This window comes from Grammomys surdaster, unplaced genomic scaffold (assembly GCF_004785775.1).
Source record: "Grammomys surdaster isolate TR1022 unplaced genomic scaffold, NIH_TR_1.0 126271, whole genome shotgun sequence".
In the NCBI taxonomy this organism is placed as follows: domain Eukaryota; kingdom Metazoa; phylum Chordata; class Mammalia; order Rodentia; family Muridae; genus Grammomys; species Grammomys surdaster.
In genome coordinates, this window is record NW_021621071.1 from 9,908,135 (window position 1) to 9,920,337 (window position 12,203).

The window sequence follows — 12,203 nt, forward strand, 5'->3', positions numbered from 1 at the left end:
TGTAAAAGGAGGAATGACCCGCCTCCACAGAGTTCTTCCCCTGCCCATGTACATATCCTGGGCACGTATAGTAACTATAAATTTAGAACAACTCTGACACTCAGTGGTTAAGAGTACTGACTACGCTTGTAGTGGATCAGGGCTCAGCTCCAGCACCCACACGGTGGCTCAGTCCTAGGGCGTCTGACACCCTCTTCTGGTCTCCACATGGACATGGTGCACACACCAACATAATTACATATAGGTTACATACAGGCAAACACTTGAACACATAAGATAAAAATAAATCTTTACAAAAAAGCCACTATCTTCAAATCTCTTGGAACCTCTTTATAGAAAGACTGATTTCTTTGTAGCACAGGATAGACCCCCTTTTACCCAATAGAGATCTCTGAATAGAAAAACTTTTTTATGAGCAAGATGCTACTGTTATCATGTGACTTGTTCATCCTGTGCTTCGCTGAAGCTGTTTAATAAATACAGAAGTGCATAAAGCACACCTCCTTCCTCTCATTGCTTCCTGAACTCCTGATGCTGTTTCTGCATTGTTGAGGTTTGTTTTGCTCTTCTGAAGCAAAGTAAGAAAGGAAAGGAATTTAACCAGCTCGGTCAGGGTGTGCATGTACACGTGTGTACTTATTTTTTCAAAAAGTGCTATTTCGAGTGATACAATGATTTTGGTGTGACACTGTTCTTCTTATAGTAGTACTTACAGTCTCCTGTCTCCTCCGGGGACTTTAATACAGGGCGGGGTTGCTTTCATACTACACATACCTACACATAACAAGAGAGTTTAACCTCCTGCTTGACTAAAGCTTACAGAGCCACAATGAGGACGTAACTATTCACAATGCATCGAGGCCTCCCTGTCATTACCCTGGGATTATACTGTCCTGCCCATGCATGTCACAGGTTCCTCAGAAGCTCACGTGAGACCATCCCCATGGGACTGTACTGGACTGCTGGACATGAGGATGTGTGCGTGGGATACTGGCCATTTTTCATGCATCCCTTAATGAGAGTTTCTTTTCTTAGACACTGTCGGAAGCCCTGGCCGTGGCAACTGTTGGTAAGTCCCTTTACGTATTGCCGTTTTACTGTGGATAAAATCTTTCAAGTAACAAGGTATTTAGAGTTAAACTTTAACATCATGCGATGTTGTATTAAAAACATGACATTTATGAAGACTGTCGATAAGCACAAGTCAAATATTTATACTTCACATAGGTCAGCCAACCTGAGAGGAAATGGGGAAACAGAAGAATTGGAGAATACCTTTTCATTTATGATTTCCTGTTGATAGAAAGCAGATACTAGAGTCCATCTCCCCTACTTCCAAGGTCTCTTCTGTCACACTTCACTCCCTAAGAACTGCCCCCATTGAGGTGTGGCCGCTTCGTCTCCATTCCCCGAAATGGGACACAAGATATGTGTTTATTTCTATTTCTGTATTTCATGTGTTTCCTGGCCAAGTGTCTGCTATAATTATGTGATGTCCCTTAATAATGTCTCAGATAAAAAATTCAGAGAACCATAATAAAAAATCGGAGTGTTCGCAGGTGGGTTACTGTGGTGTCACAGAGATCTGTATTACCAGCAAGTCGCTCCTTATGAGAAATACGTTTATCTGTCTTCCTGGTCTGCCATTGCTGCTTTTAACCATTTGGTGCTCTGTACTGTGTGTCAATGGCAGGGCATCTCAGACATCCTGCATGTTTTCCCTGCTCAGTTGCCTTGGGTCAGGCTGCTCAACTGATGGAGCTGTCTAGGTGGTGGCTAACATTGCTGCCACTGTTAGGAGCACACAGGCACATCACTGCCATGCTTAACTAACACAGGGACCTTACAAAGACCCTGACGAGTGCTAATGCAGCCAGACCTGGTCATCCATAGCAGTTGGGTTAAGTGTAAGATAATGTGACCTACTTATTTTGTATGAATAACTATTTTGGAGTATTTAAATTTTACTATGTGGGTAGTTTTATGAATGATTTTAATTGTCTGTCTTGATAAGTGGAGTAGAAGAGAGTGAAAGTGGAGGACCAGAGAGTGGGGTGGATATGATTAGATATGTTGTGAATGTGTGTGGGAATGCTACAGTGAAACCCACTATGTATAGATAATTAATCATACATCACAAACATTAAAAAAAACGAAAATGCAAGATAATTTTTCTGTTGATCTAGGCAAGGCTGTTTGTGCATGTTTTAATAGGTTTGTTTTTGCAGTTACTTTCTATGACGTGTATCTGGTCCTGCAAGCGTTTATACTGACTACTGCAGTCTTTCTCGGTTTGACTGCCTACACTCTACAATCAAAGAGAGATTTCACCAAATTCGGAGCGGGGTAAGTACTAAGTCTTGGGACACACGCACACACACACACATGCACACACACACACATGCACACACACATGCACACTCGCACACTCGCATCCACACGCACACTATATTACAAGTAGTCAGGAAATGCTGTTGTATTGGTGTCTATTTAAGATGGAGGCTAATACAAAGCCGTCTCTGAGTGCTGGGACTAGGTCCTTCTCCCCAGGAGCATTCACGGAGAAGGGCTGCCACTTTTAGTCATTTTCTTCTTTTATCTGGTGAAAGGAAGGCAATTGTGTCTATTCTCCTCTGTGTCCCCCAAAGGAGAGCGCTTTAGAGAGCTGAGACTTGTGTGCACTGGGAGCAGGGCTGGGTTCAACCTTGGTTCTAATCTCATTTCTGTTGCTCTAATGAAATGTTTATGAGTCCTTACATTTTAGTTATTCTGTGGGAAAACTCTGGAGTTATTTCTTCATAAAATAATATGAAAAAATAATGAAGAATGGGCTTGAAAAGTGTTTGGGGGGCTTGAGAGATGGCTTACTGGTTAAGAACATTTGCTGTTCTTGCAGGGGACCTGGGTTCCGTTCCCAGCATCCTCATGATGACTCTCCATCATCCCCAATTCCATTTCCAAAGAACCTGGTACCTTCTTCTGACCTCGTCAGTTATCAGCAGGCCCATGGTACACATGCAGACATGCAGACAAAACACTCAGACACATAAATTTTTTTTTTTTTAATTTTAAAAAAGTGTTTTAGTGAGGAATATTGTAACCTGGTAGCCTTTGTTTTTCTACAGGCTGTTTGCTGGTTTGTGGATTTTGTGCTTGGCAGGATTTTTGAAGGTGAGTTGTTTTAGATTAGTTAACTCAAATATAACTCTGCCTATGTCATCATAAGTCACCTAAAGTCCCTGAGTGTCATTTATAGAGGACACTTAGTCATAATTATCTAGAGCATTTATATATAGAACATAGAAAAATTTCAGTGAAAATCACAGTTTTTATGTTAATCATTATCACTGATTGAGAAAAAGATGGACGCACAAACAAGAAAAATTGCACAGGAAAGGCCCTGTCTTAGAGCTGCCAACCTCTGAGTGCCTCAATTAACTCTGAAAACGATGGGGCCAGTGAGAGTAAAGGTGCTTGCCTCTAAGCCTGGGGCCTGAAGTCGATCCCTGAGCCACAGAGCACAAGGCCTCTTCTGATGTCCACATTCATGCTTGCTGCCATGGTGTGCATAGTCCCCGCCCCCAGAAAATGAGTCAATGTCACAAAAGGTTTAATTCTAAACAGCTCGCGTTTAGAATGTTACTATTCAAAGTCAAGCAGTGAACTTAACTGAAAGATAACTGCTTATCCACACATGCCTACTTCATGAAACAGGCAAATGTGAGTCTAGCTCTGCCGCCTTCTGCTTGCAGCATCTGTCTTCATACATCCGCGTTGTGTGTCCTTGTCACACATGCCACTGGCAGAAGAGTGTATTAAAAGTCACTGAAGGGATATAATGTGATTCCTGAGTATGAACATTTTCCTTACTCCCTGGCCCGCAGGTGTTTTTTTATAGTGAGACGGTGGAGCTGGTCTTGGCCTCTCTAGGCGCCCTCCTCTTCTGTGGATTCATCATCTATGACACACACTCGCTGATGCACCGTCTCTCTCCCGAGGAGTACGTGTTAGCTGCCATCAGTCTCTACATGGACATCATCAACCTCTTCCTGCACCTGCTGAAGTTTCTGGAAGCAGTTAATAAAAAGTAACTGAACAGTATTCAGAGGCAGTTTTATTATGAAAAAAGTTTGAATTATACTTAAATATTAAAAGCATTTGTGATCTTTATTGGCATTATGTATTCTTCTACACTTTAGAATCTTACTATTTGCCAGGCGGTGGTGGTGCACGCCTTTAATCCCAGCACTTAGGAGGCAAAGGCAGACGGATTTCTGAGTTTGAGGCCAGCCTAGTCTACAGAGTGAGTTCCAGGACAGCCAGGACTACACAGAGCAACTCTGTCTCGAAAAACCAAAGAAAAAACAATTCTATAAAGGGAAACGTTAAAAAAAAAATAAAAGAATCTTACTATTCTGTTTTCCCTCATTTCCAAATCCTTGACTTAAAGTCTCAGGCAAGAGTTATTAAAATGTTTTTTCCTTTTTCATCAATTGAGGCAGGGTCTCTGTGTAGTCCAATATGACCTCTAACTCAGGATCTTACTATGTCAGCTTCCTATGTTCTGGGAATACAGGCATGTTCCACCTGCCTGGCTTATTTTATTATTTTTTATAAGTGTTTTGCATGCACATATGTATATGTAGCATGTGTATGTCTGGTGTCTGCAGAGGCCAGAAGCAGGTGTTGTATCACCTGGCGCTGGAGTTACAGGCAGTCGTAACATGGAAACTGGACTGGAGTTCTCTAAAAGACTAGCAAGTGCCCCTCAGAATCATTGAGCCATTTGCCAGCTCACTGTTCTCCTCTAATAATGCCGAGTTTATAAATTGAGAATCACTGGTGTAAAATATATTTGATAAAAATGAATGATGTTTATATTTACTGGTGACAAATTTCATATGGTCAGCTTTTTTAAGAGCTTTGTCATGCCAAATTATGGAATGTATCTTAATACATAATTTTGGTTGATTTCGTTTTCCAAATTTCCATTCAAAAGCCACAGCCTTTTGGTATATGAAACAAGAAGCTGTCAATTTAGAGCATCTGTAAGGTTGATTTTTAAAACCCAGTGCATGCTTGTTTCCTTTTGTTTTAATGCCACGGGTGTTTTGCCTGTGGTAAAATTTTCAGAACTTGCTTTACTATATGGATGGTTTCTTCAAGAAGACACAGTTCTCCTGGCTGTCAAACAGGAAGTTTATAAGACATTATTAAAGATAACTCTTGGGGCTGGAGACATGGTTAAGAGCACCTGTTGCTCTTGCAGAAGACCTGGGTTCAGTTCTGTGAAGGTTTGGGTATGCTTGACTCATGGGAAGTGGCACTATCGGGAGGTGCGGCCTTATTGGAATAGGTGTCACTTTATTGGATGAAGTGTATCACTGTGTAAGATGGCTTTGAGGTCTCCTAGTGCTCAAGCTCCACCCAGTTCAGAAGAGAACCTCCTGGCTGCCTTCAGATCTAGGCTTCTCCAGCATCATGTCTGCCTGCTTTTTGCCATGCTTCCTGCCATGATGATAATGGACTGAACCTCTGAAACTAAGCCAGTCCCAAGTAAATGTTTTCCTTTATAAAAGTTGCTTCAGTCATGGTGTCTTCACAGTAACAGAAACCCTAACTAAAACTGATTCCCAGCAACCCCGGGGTAACTCACAACCAACTGTAAATCCAGTTCAAGGGATGAGATAGCCTCTTCTGGCCTCCTTTGGTACCAGGCACACATGCTGCACATACATATTTGTATCTGCTGAAAACACTGCTTCCAGGTAAGACTGAGTAGTTAACATTTGTTGCCTAATAACCTGTTAGAGACCAGTGAATGAGGTACTATCTAGGCTCTAAGACACTATTCACCCACGTTTTTCACAAATGTTAAAGAGACTTGCGTATCCTCCATAGCCTGTGCAATATTAGAAACACATGCAAAACCAAACTTTTTTTGTAACCTCAGTCACTCTAGGTATGTAATAGTTTGGACAGAGCAACATTGGTTGAAATAGCTTACTTTACCCTTTAAGGAAAGAATATTTTCTGCGTTGGATAACACTTTGAAATATAATTGGCATGCGGTCGATTTGACATATTTAATTTGTACAATTTGATATATTCTCACATCCGCGTACCTTCTAGGATCCTCAACAGAAATGGGAAACTTTCTAGGCTGCAATTTAAAAAACTCAAAGGACCACAGGATGTTCAGAACTGAGCAATCAATCTCTTGGGTATCCTCTATCGGTGAGGCTGCCCCAGGCAGGGCCCCCGGCCAGGCTTGTCCCATCCAAGGCTTTGAGATGGCTCGACTTATAATTTTTCACTTCCGACAGGAAATTCCTTCTTTTTCTCCAAACACAGTGTCTTCTGTAACGGATCACTAAAGGGATCACAGAGAGAGCCTGTCGGACCTTGGACCACGCCTCTCAGGAATCCCGGCATGCTGTGCGCCGGCCCTGGCCGGAAGCCGGAAGTGTCGGCGCTTCCGGTTGGCTTCCTACGCGTGGTGTACGATCGTGTTTCTCAGGTGTGTCGCGTGGGCTTTGGATTCGGATCTGCGGCGTGAGGGACTGGCTCGGACCCTGTCTCCGCGGCGAACCCTGGGTGCATCCTCGCGGTGCGGGGCTCGGGAGGGCGAGGCTTGGGATGTTCATGCCGGCGCCGGGCTCCCCCGGTGCTGTGGCGAGCGGCTGTCAGGCAGATTTCGACCCGCAGGGTGGGTGACCGCAACCCTCCACGCGGAGTTTGGGTCGTTTTAGACAACTGGTGATTACTGACGTTTAGGGAATACTCACCTAGCCACCCCACGGTTCACATAGCCCTGTCCCTTTGTGCAAAGCGGTGGCCCCGAGGGATCCGGCGGCCCCGCAGTCCGCAGAGGGTGACGGTAGCTTCGGGTTGAAAGAGTACTTAGTAGAAAGTCTGAGGAGAAGAGCAAGCCTTGAGGAGTGCGATTTCCAGACGTAGAACTTTATGCAGGCGTGACTGGAGCTTGCGAGTGGGACTAGAGAGGAAGGGGAGAGTTGAGGCCGGAGAGTAGCGGAATGAACTTCGATGCCTGGATACACGAGAGGAGAAGTCATTAAAGAAGCCTTCAAAAGGCAGAGAACTATGTTTTAAGCTTTTAAAAGTTCACACTAAACATTTGGTGAAGGATGCAGGTGAAGGGAGAAAAGCAGGAGGACAGAGCTGTTAGCTTTCTGTATCTAGTGAGCAGCTTTGAGAAGGACTCGAATTATAATTTGTCCCTGACTTAGAGAGGCCTGACGTCTCTGTACTTAACTGTTGCGTGCTCTGCGTAGATCCTCACATGAGCTGAGCATGAAGGCATCGCACAGCTTTTCTGACGTCCCAGTTCTGGAGAGATAGCTGCCCTTCGTTCCCTCGATAGTCAGGGGCGTCAACAGTAAACGTTCTTCTGTTTGTGTGTCTGTTAACTGCCAGGTGAAGCATGGCCAAAAGCTTGCGGAGTAAGTGGAAAAGGAAGATGCGGGCCGAGAAGAGGAAGAAGAACGCACCCAGGGAGCTCAACAGGCTTAAAAGCATTCTCCGAGTTGACGGTGATGCTCTGATGAAAGATGTCGAAGAGATAGCCACTGTGGTGGCACCCAAACATTGCCAGGAGAGGATGGAGTGTGAGAAAGTGCAGTGTGACGGGGGTGACGAAAAGGGTGAGCTGCTGACCTGATTTTTTTTCTTTAAATCAACTTTTCTTTTAGGGTCCCTTTTTTCAAAGCTGTCTTCTACCTGTTTCTACTTGTTCCTAATGTCAAGTCCAAAAGAAACTGGAGACACCTGGCTAGCAGTGGTGCCTGTTAGATACCAAAGTACTTGCTGGGACCCTGGCTCCTCACAGCTCTGCCCCTCCCCTCCCCAAACAGCTCCACTTCACATGCCTTCCTCTCCCAGGTCCTCACTCCCATATAACTGCCTTCTCTCTCTTGGCTCTCGGCTCCTCTCGTTCCTCTCGGTCTCCTTTACGTCCTCTATTCCTCTCTTGCCTCCCCCAACCCTGTCCCCTTTCTCTCCTCTCATGGCCTGGTTCAGTCTACTGGGCGTGTTTAGTCTCCTGCTTTCTCTCTTGCTCTGGACTCTTCTAGATCCCAATCTTCCAAAGAGGAAAGCCTCCTTTTCGGTTCCTGTCAGTCTGCTTTGATTCACTGTCCTTGAGAAGTTTGACACTTGAACTTGCTGCGTCCCCTTCAGCACACACATGCCACCTCTGCTCGGCAACTGTTTTCTAGGTGTTTTCATTTTAAATGGCTTTGACTATCTCAGTCTGTACAGCAGTGACCTTGAAATACAATCATGGTGCTCTGCTGCCATCACCTCTGGATCCAAAGCATTGCCACCCCTCTGAAAGGAAACACTGCCGGCATCTAGTAGTTTCTCTCCCTCACCCTCCAACCCTGAGACCGACAGCTGCTAACACAGTTGGTCTTCTGTAGCTTACTGTCCCATTCTGAATTTCATGTTTTAGCGGATATCTACTTCCCTTCTAAAGACAATACTGGTTTGTCGTATATACCACATTTAATTTCCCTGTAGTTGTTATCTGGGTTGCTTTCATGGTTCTGTGGTCTGGTAAATCTTAGTGTCCACGGTTTTTTAATACCATTTACAGTGCTTTGGAGTATGAACTTAGAAATGGAACGTGACTCATACCGTAATTCTATGCTCTTTTCTGCACCAGGCAAAACATTTTGTATTCTACCTAGCACTGCATGGGCTTGCTGTCCAGGGTTTTGGGGGGTGGGGGAGGTGTTGTTGTTGTTGTTGCTGCTGTTTTTCTTTTTCTTTTTTTTCTTTTTTTTTTTTTTTTTTTGAGACAGGGTTTTTCTGTGTAGTCCTGGCTGTCCTGGAACTCACTCTGTAGACCAGGTTGGCCTCGAACTCAGAAATCTGCCTGCCTCTGCCTCCCAAGTGCTGGGATTAAAGGCGTGCGCCACCACCGCCCAGCACTGCTGTTTTTTACTGACATCATATGTCTGAAATATTTCACTGCAGTTTAACTGCCTGTTTTAAGTTTTGGTTGTTTCTGTCTTGTGTGGATTCTAAATATTCCTTATAAATTCTGGGCATCTTTGAGTCTCTTGGGATGTTCCTTTCCGTCTGGCTTTTGTGTCCCCTAATTTTTTTAGTTTTATCTTGTAGGATCTTAGTATACTGTTCTATTTTTTTCCATTCCAAAACTTTTATTTTTAACTTTGACTACTCCATTTAATAGCTTCCTGCTCTTAGTCGGTATATATTGTGTCTCCTTGGGGTATTGTTTGCTTCTGACATTTGGTCAGATATTTCTGCATTGTTTGTTTTCTGTTGAGCTCTGCCCACTTGCTCTCCCCCATGTTCCCTTCACACTGTCTAGCCCTTTTCTCAAACACCTGGTGCGTCATCGTTGATGGCAAGCAAGGCACTGAGACGGAAACGGGGGGGGGGGGGGGCGTGGGGGGGGGGAGCAGGATGATGGAGCAGCAGCACGGAGGCGTGTGGGATAATTGGAGTACTTCTGGCTTTTTTTTTTTCCTTTTTTTGTGGGGTGGTGGTATTTCCTTTTAGAATCTGTGCCTCTTCATTTTTCCTTAGAGAAGCACCCTCTCACTTTCTGCCTGGAGAACACATTAGTGCCCTCACCGGGAATAGTTCAGGAGCTAAGTGGGATAGAAATGCAGATGAGGGGAGTCCTCCAGTCTAGTCTGTCAGTCAAGCTTGCTCCTCCTACTCTAAGTAAGTTCTTCCTCATGTCCCCAGTGCAGCTGCCTACATACTTTCTTGGGCCAAGAATGCAGCTGTCCCCTTTCTTTCTCTGTCCCCTGTGTCTACACCAAAGCATTACTTATTAGACCAAAACTGCGTGGCCAGAAGTTGTTGCCCGTCCCTTGAGTCCAGCCTTTCTACTTCCCTCTCTGTGCTTCCATTTAAAATGTAAACCAGACTTGCTCACTTCCTTACTTAAAATGTTAATTCTCAGGACAGAAGAGGTGGCTAGCACTCGGAGCTCCTGCAGAGTCCGTTTCTAGCTCCTGTGTCGGGTGGTTCACAGCCAACTGGAACATCAGCTCCAGAGACCTGGCTGCACGCTGTCCTTCCTCCATGAGCACACACGCACACACATGCATGTAGGAGGAGCTAAGGTGGGAGGAGTAAGCAGAGGAAGAGGAGGAGTTGGGAGAGGAAGAGAAAAAAGGAAGAGGAGGAGCTAGAAAGAGCAGAGATGTAGGAGGATGGAGAACCACACAGGTATGGAGAGCACTCCTGGGGAACAGCTTATAAACTTATAATTAGGTTAGCTAATTGGGGTACAACTCTCTTTGTATGGGCATCTTGTTATTAATCATTATCAAACATATAAAGCCTTTGATTAATCTATAAGAATTAGAGTCTCATTCTCTTACTGGGCCCGCATGGATGGCAGAATGGTCTGGGCAATGCCCTGCCTTGCGGAGACAGCATGGAAGATTGGCAGAGCCATCTCCCACGCTGGCATCTAGTGGGTGGCAGGGCTGGTGTTTCTGGCAGGCCGGTTCTAGCTGCAGCGCACATGGCCTCAGGCCGAGAAACATGGCAGCTGGGCTAGGCAGAGCTGCTGCAGCTTAGATAGTCGGATGAACCAGAGGCCGATTTTAATTAATTACAACAACACATGCATGCACAAATAGATTTAGGAACATGCAGCAGCAACATGTGTGGCTTATGTCTGACTTTGCTGTAAGGAGTGGAGGGCTTTTATAAAGTGGTTTCCTTGTTTTCATTTTAGACTCCACATGGTTCTGATGCTCCTGAAATCGCGTACTTTGAAGAGTTGTCATGTGTGAATGTAATAACTCCTCGTTTTATTCTTGTGTCTAATTTAGATGACATGAAAATGGAAACTGAAATTAAGAGAAACAGAAAGACTCTTCTAGACCAGCATGGCCAGTACCCAGTGTGGATGAACCAGAGGCAAAGAAAAAGACTGAAGGCCAAGAGAGAAAAGAAACGGGGGAAAAGCAAAGCAAAGGCTGCCAAGGGCCTGGCCTGGTAGACCCTTAAAGACTGGGAAGGGAGCCAGGCATGGTGGTGCACCCTTTTAATCCCAGCACTCAGGAGACAGAAAGAGGTGGATCTCTGTGAGTTCAAGGCCAGCCTGGTCTACAGAGCAATTCCAAGACACCCAGGGCTCTTTTACACAGAGAAAACCTGTCTCAAAAAAACAAGAAAACAGACAAAAAAAACAGAAGCTGTTTGTTTTCAGTTTGGATTTAGTTCTGTAATTCAAAACCAAAATAACTCATTTGTGTTGGGAACTTGAATAAAATATCTTTGGTGATGAAAGAACGTTATGCTGAAGTCCTGATTGGATGCTGCTTGATACTGAGTATTATCAGACACTCAGTCTTGTGAGCATTACTGTGTTGTAATTACTTGATCTTACAAAATGGCTGTTATACTCAGTGCCTCAGATGAAACATGCTTATATCAACAAAGTTTGAGCAGAAAGTTATTATATTGTTATATTCAAAAATAGGGTATCAAGGGCCTAAGAAAGACTCAAACTTCTTTTTCTTGTTGGGTGGCTCAAAACCAGGGATGCGCCCTCGTGTGTCCTTCCCTGACACCCGCATTCATATGCACAAGTTCTCCACCCAGTAATAACTAAAATCGTCTTTAAAAGGACATCCGTGGATCTTACAAGTAGTGCTTACCTGAAGTGTTTATTATTTTATAATTCACAATAAATGATATTTTACATGGAGATCTTGGAGTTTGACATTTTCTTTTGTATATCTTTAGGGTTTTCAGATCCTGAGGAGAGGACCATCGGCCTTTAGTTCAGGGGGACTGTTACAGATTGTGTAATTAAAACCAAGCGATCCTCAGTTTCAATACCATGTAGCTTAAAATAATGATAAAGCGTAACATTTCTCAGAGTGCATCATTCAGAATCAGTTTCTCTGGATGCTTGGTTAAAATAGGAATGTATCCATTTGGGAAATGCTGTGTATGTAAACACTGATGGGTATTAGCTAACTTAGTATTGTTTAATGAAGAGACCTGGAAATAGTCTGGCTTCCCTGACTCTTTACATACCCATGAGGTAAGTGTTAGTTAAATCTGCCTCTATACTTTTTTAATTTCAATTTTTAAAATTCAGCATTCTATCTGAAATGTTTTTCTAGTCAGATCCAACACCTTATTGTGCTGAGTAAAACCAGGGGCTTTGCAGATCC

The 12,203-nt window shown here is 44.0% G+C and overlaps 2 protein-coding genes across 2 annotated transcripts in view; both read left to right on the plus strand.

Annotated features, from left to right (window-relative positions):
* Tmbim4 (transmembrane BAX inhibitor motif containing 4) overlaps nucleotides 1-4,170 on the plus strand; it is a 14,514-nt gene extending 10,344 nt beyond the window's left edge. Inside the window, exons 4-7 of the mRNA XM_028759058.1 lie at nucleotides 1,036-1,069; nucleotides 2,229-2,346; nucleotides 3,126-3,171; nucleotides 3,885-4,170. Coding sequence (XP_028614891.1) covers nucleotides 1,036-1,069; nucleotides 2,229-2,346; nucleotides 3,126-3,171; nucleotides 3,885-4,091 — 405 coding nt within the window. The 3' untranslated portion in view covers nucleotides 4,092-4,170. The remainder of the gene's footprint in view (nucleotides 1-1,035; nucleotides 1,070-2,228; nucleotides 2,347-3,125; nucleotides 3,172-3,884) is intronic.
* Nucleotides 4,171-6,453: 2,283 nt separating this feature from the next.
* On the plus strand, nucleotides 6,454-11,728 carry Llph (LLP homolog, long-term synaptic facilitation factor). Its single transcript, XM_028759077.1, has 3 exons — nucleotides 6,454-6,520; nucleotides 7,438-7,664; nucleotides 10,848-11,728. Exons 2-3 carry the CDS (start codon nucleotides 7,445-7,447, stop codon nucleotides 11,015-11,017), a joined length of 390 nt encoding a protein of 129 aa, XP_028614910.1. The 5' UTR covers nucleotides 6,454-6,520; nucleotides 7,438-7,444; the 3' UTR covers nucleotides 11,018-11,728.
* Nucleotides 11,729-12,203: the final 475 nt, after the last annotated feature.

Coding starts and splice junctions, on each gene's coding strand:
- Llph (XM_028759077.1), top strand. CDS start 7,445: ATGGCCAAAAGCTTGCGGAGTAAGTGGAAAAGGAAGATGCGGGCCGAG. Junction 7,665..10,847: donor TGACGGGGGTGACGAAAAGG/GTGAGCTGCTGA, acceptor TGTCTAATTTAG/ATGACATGAAAATGGAAACT.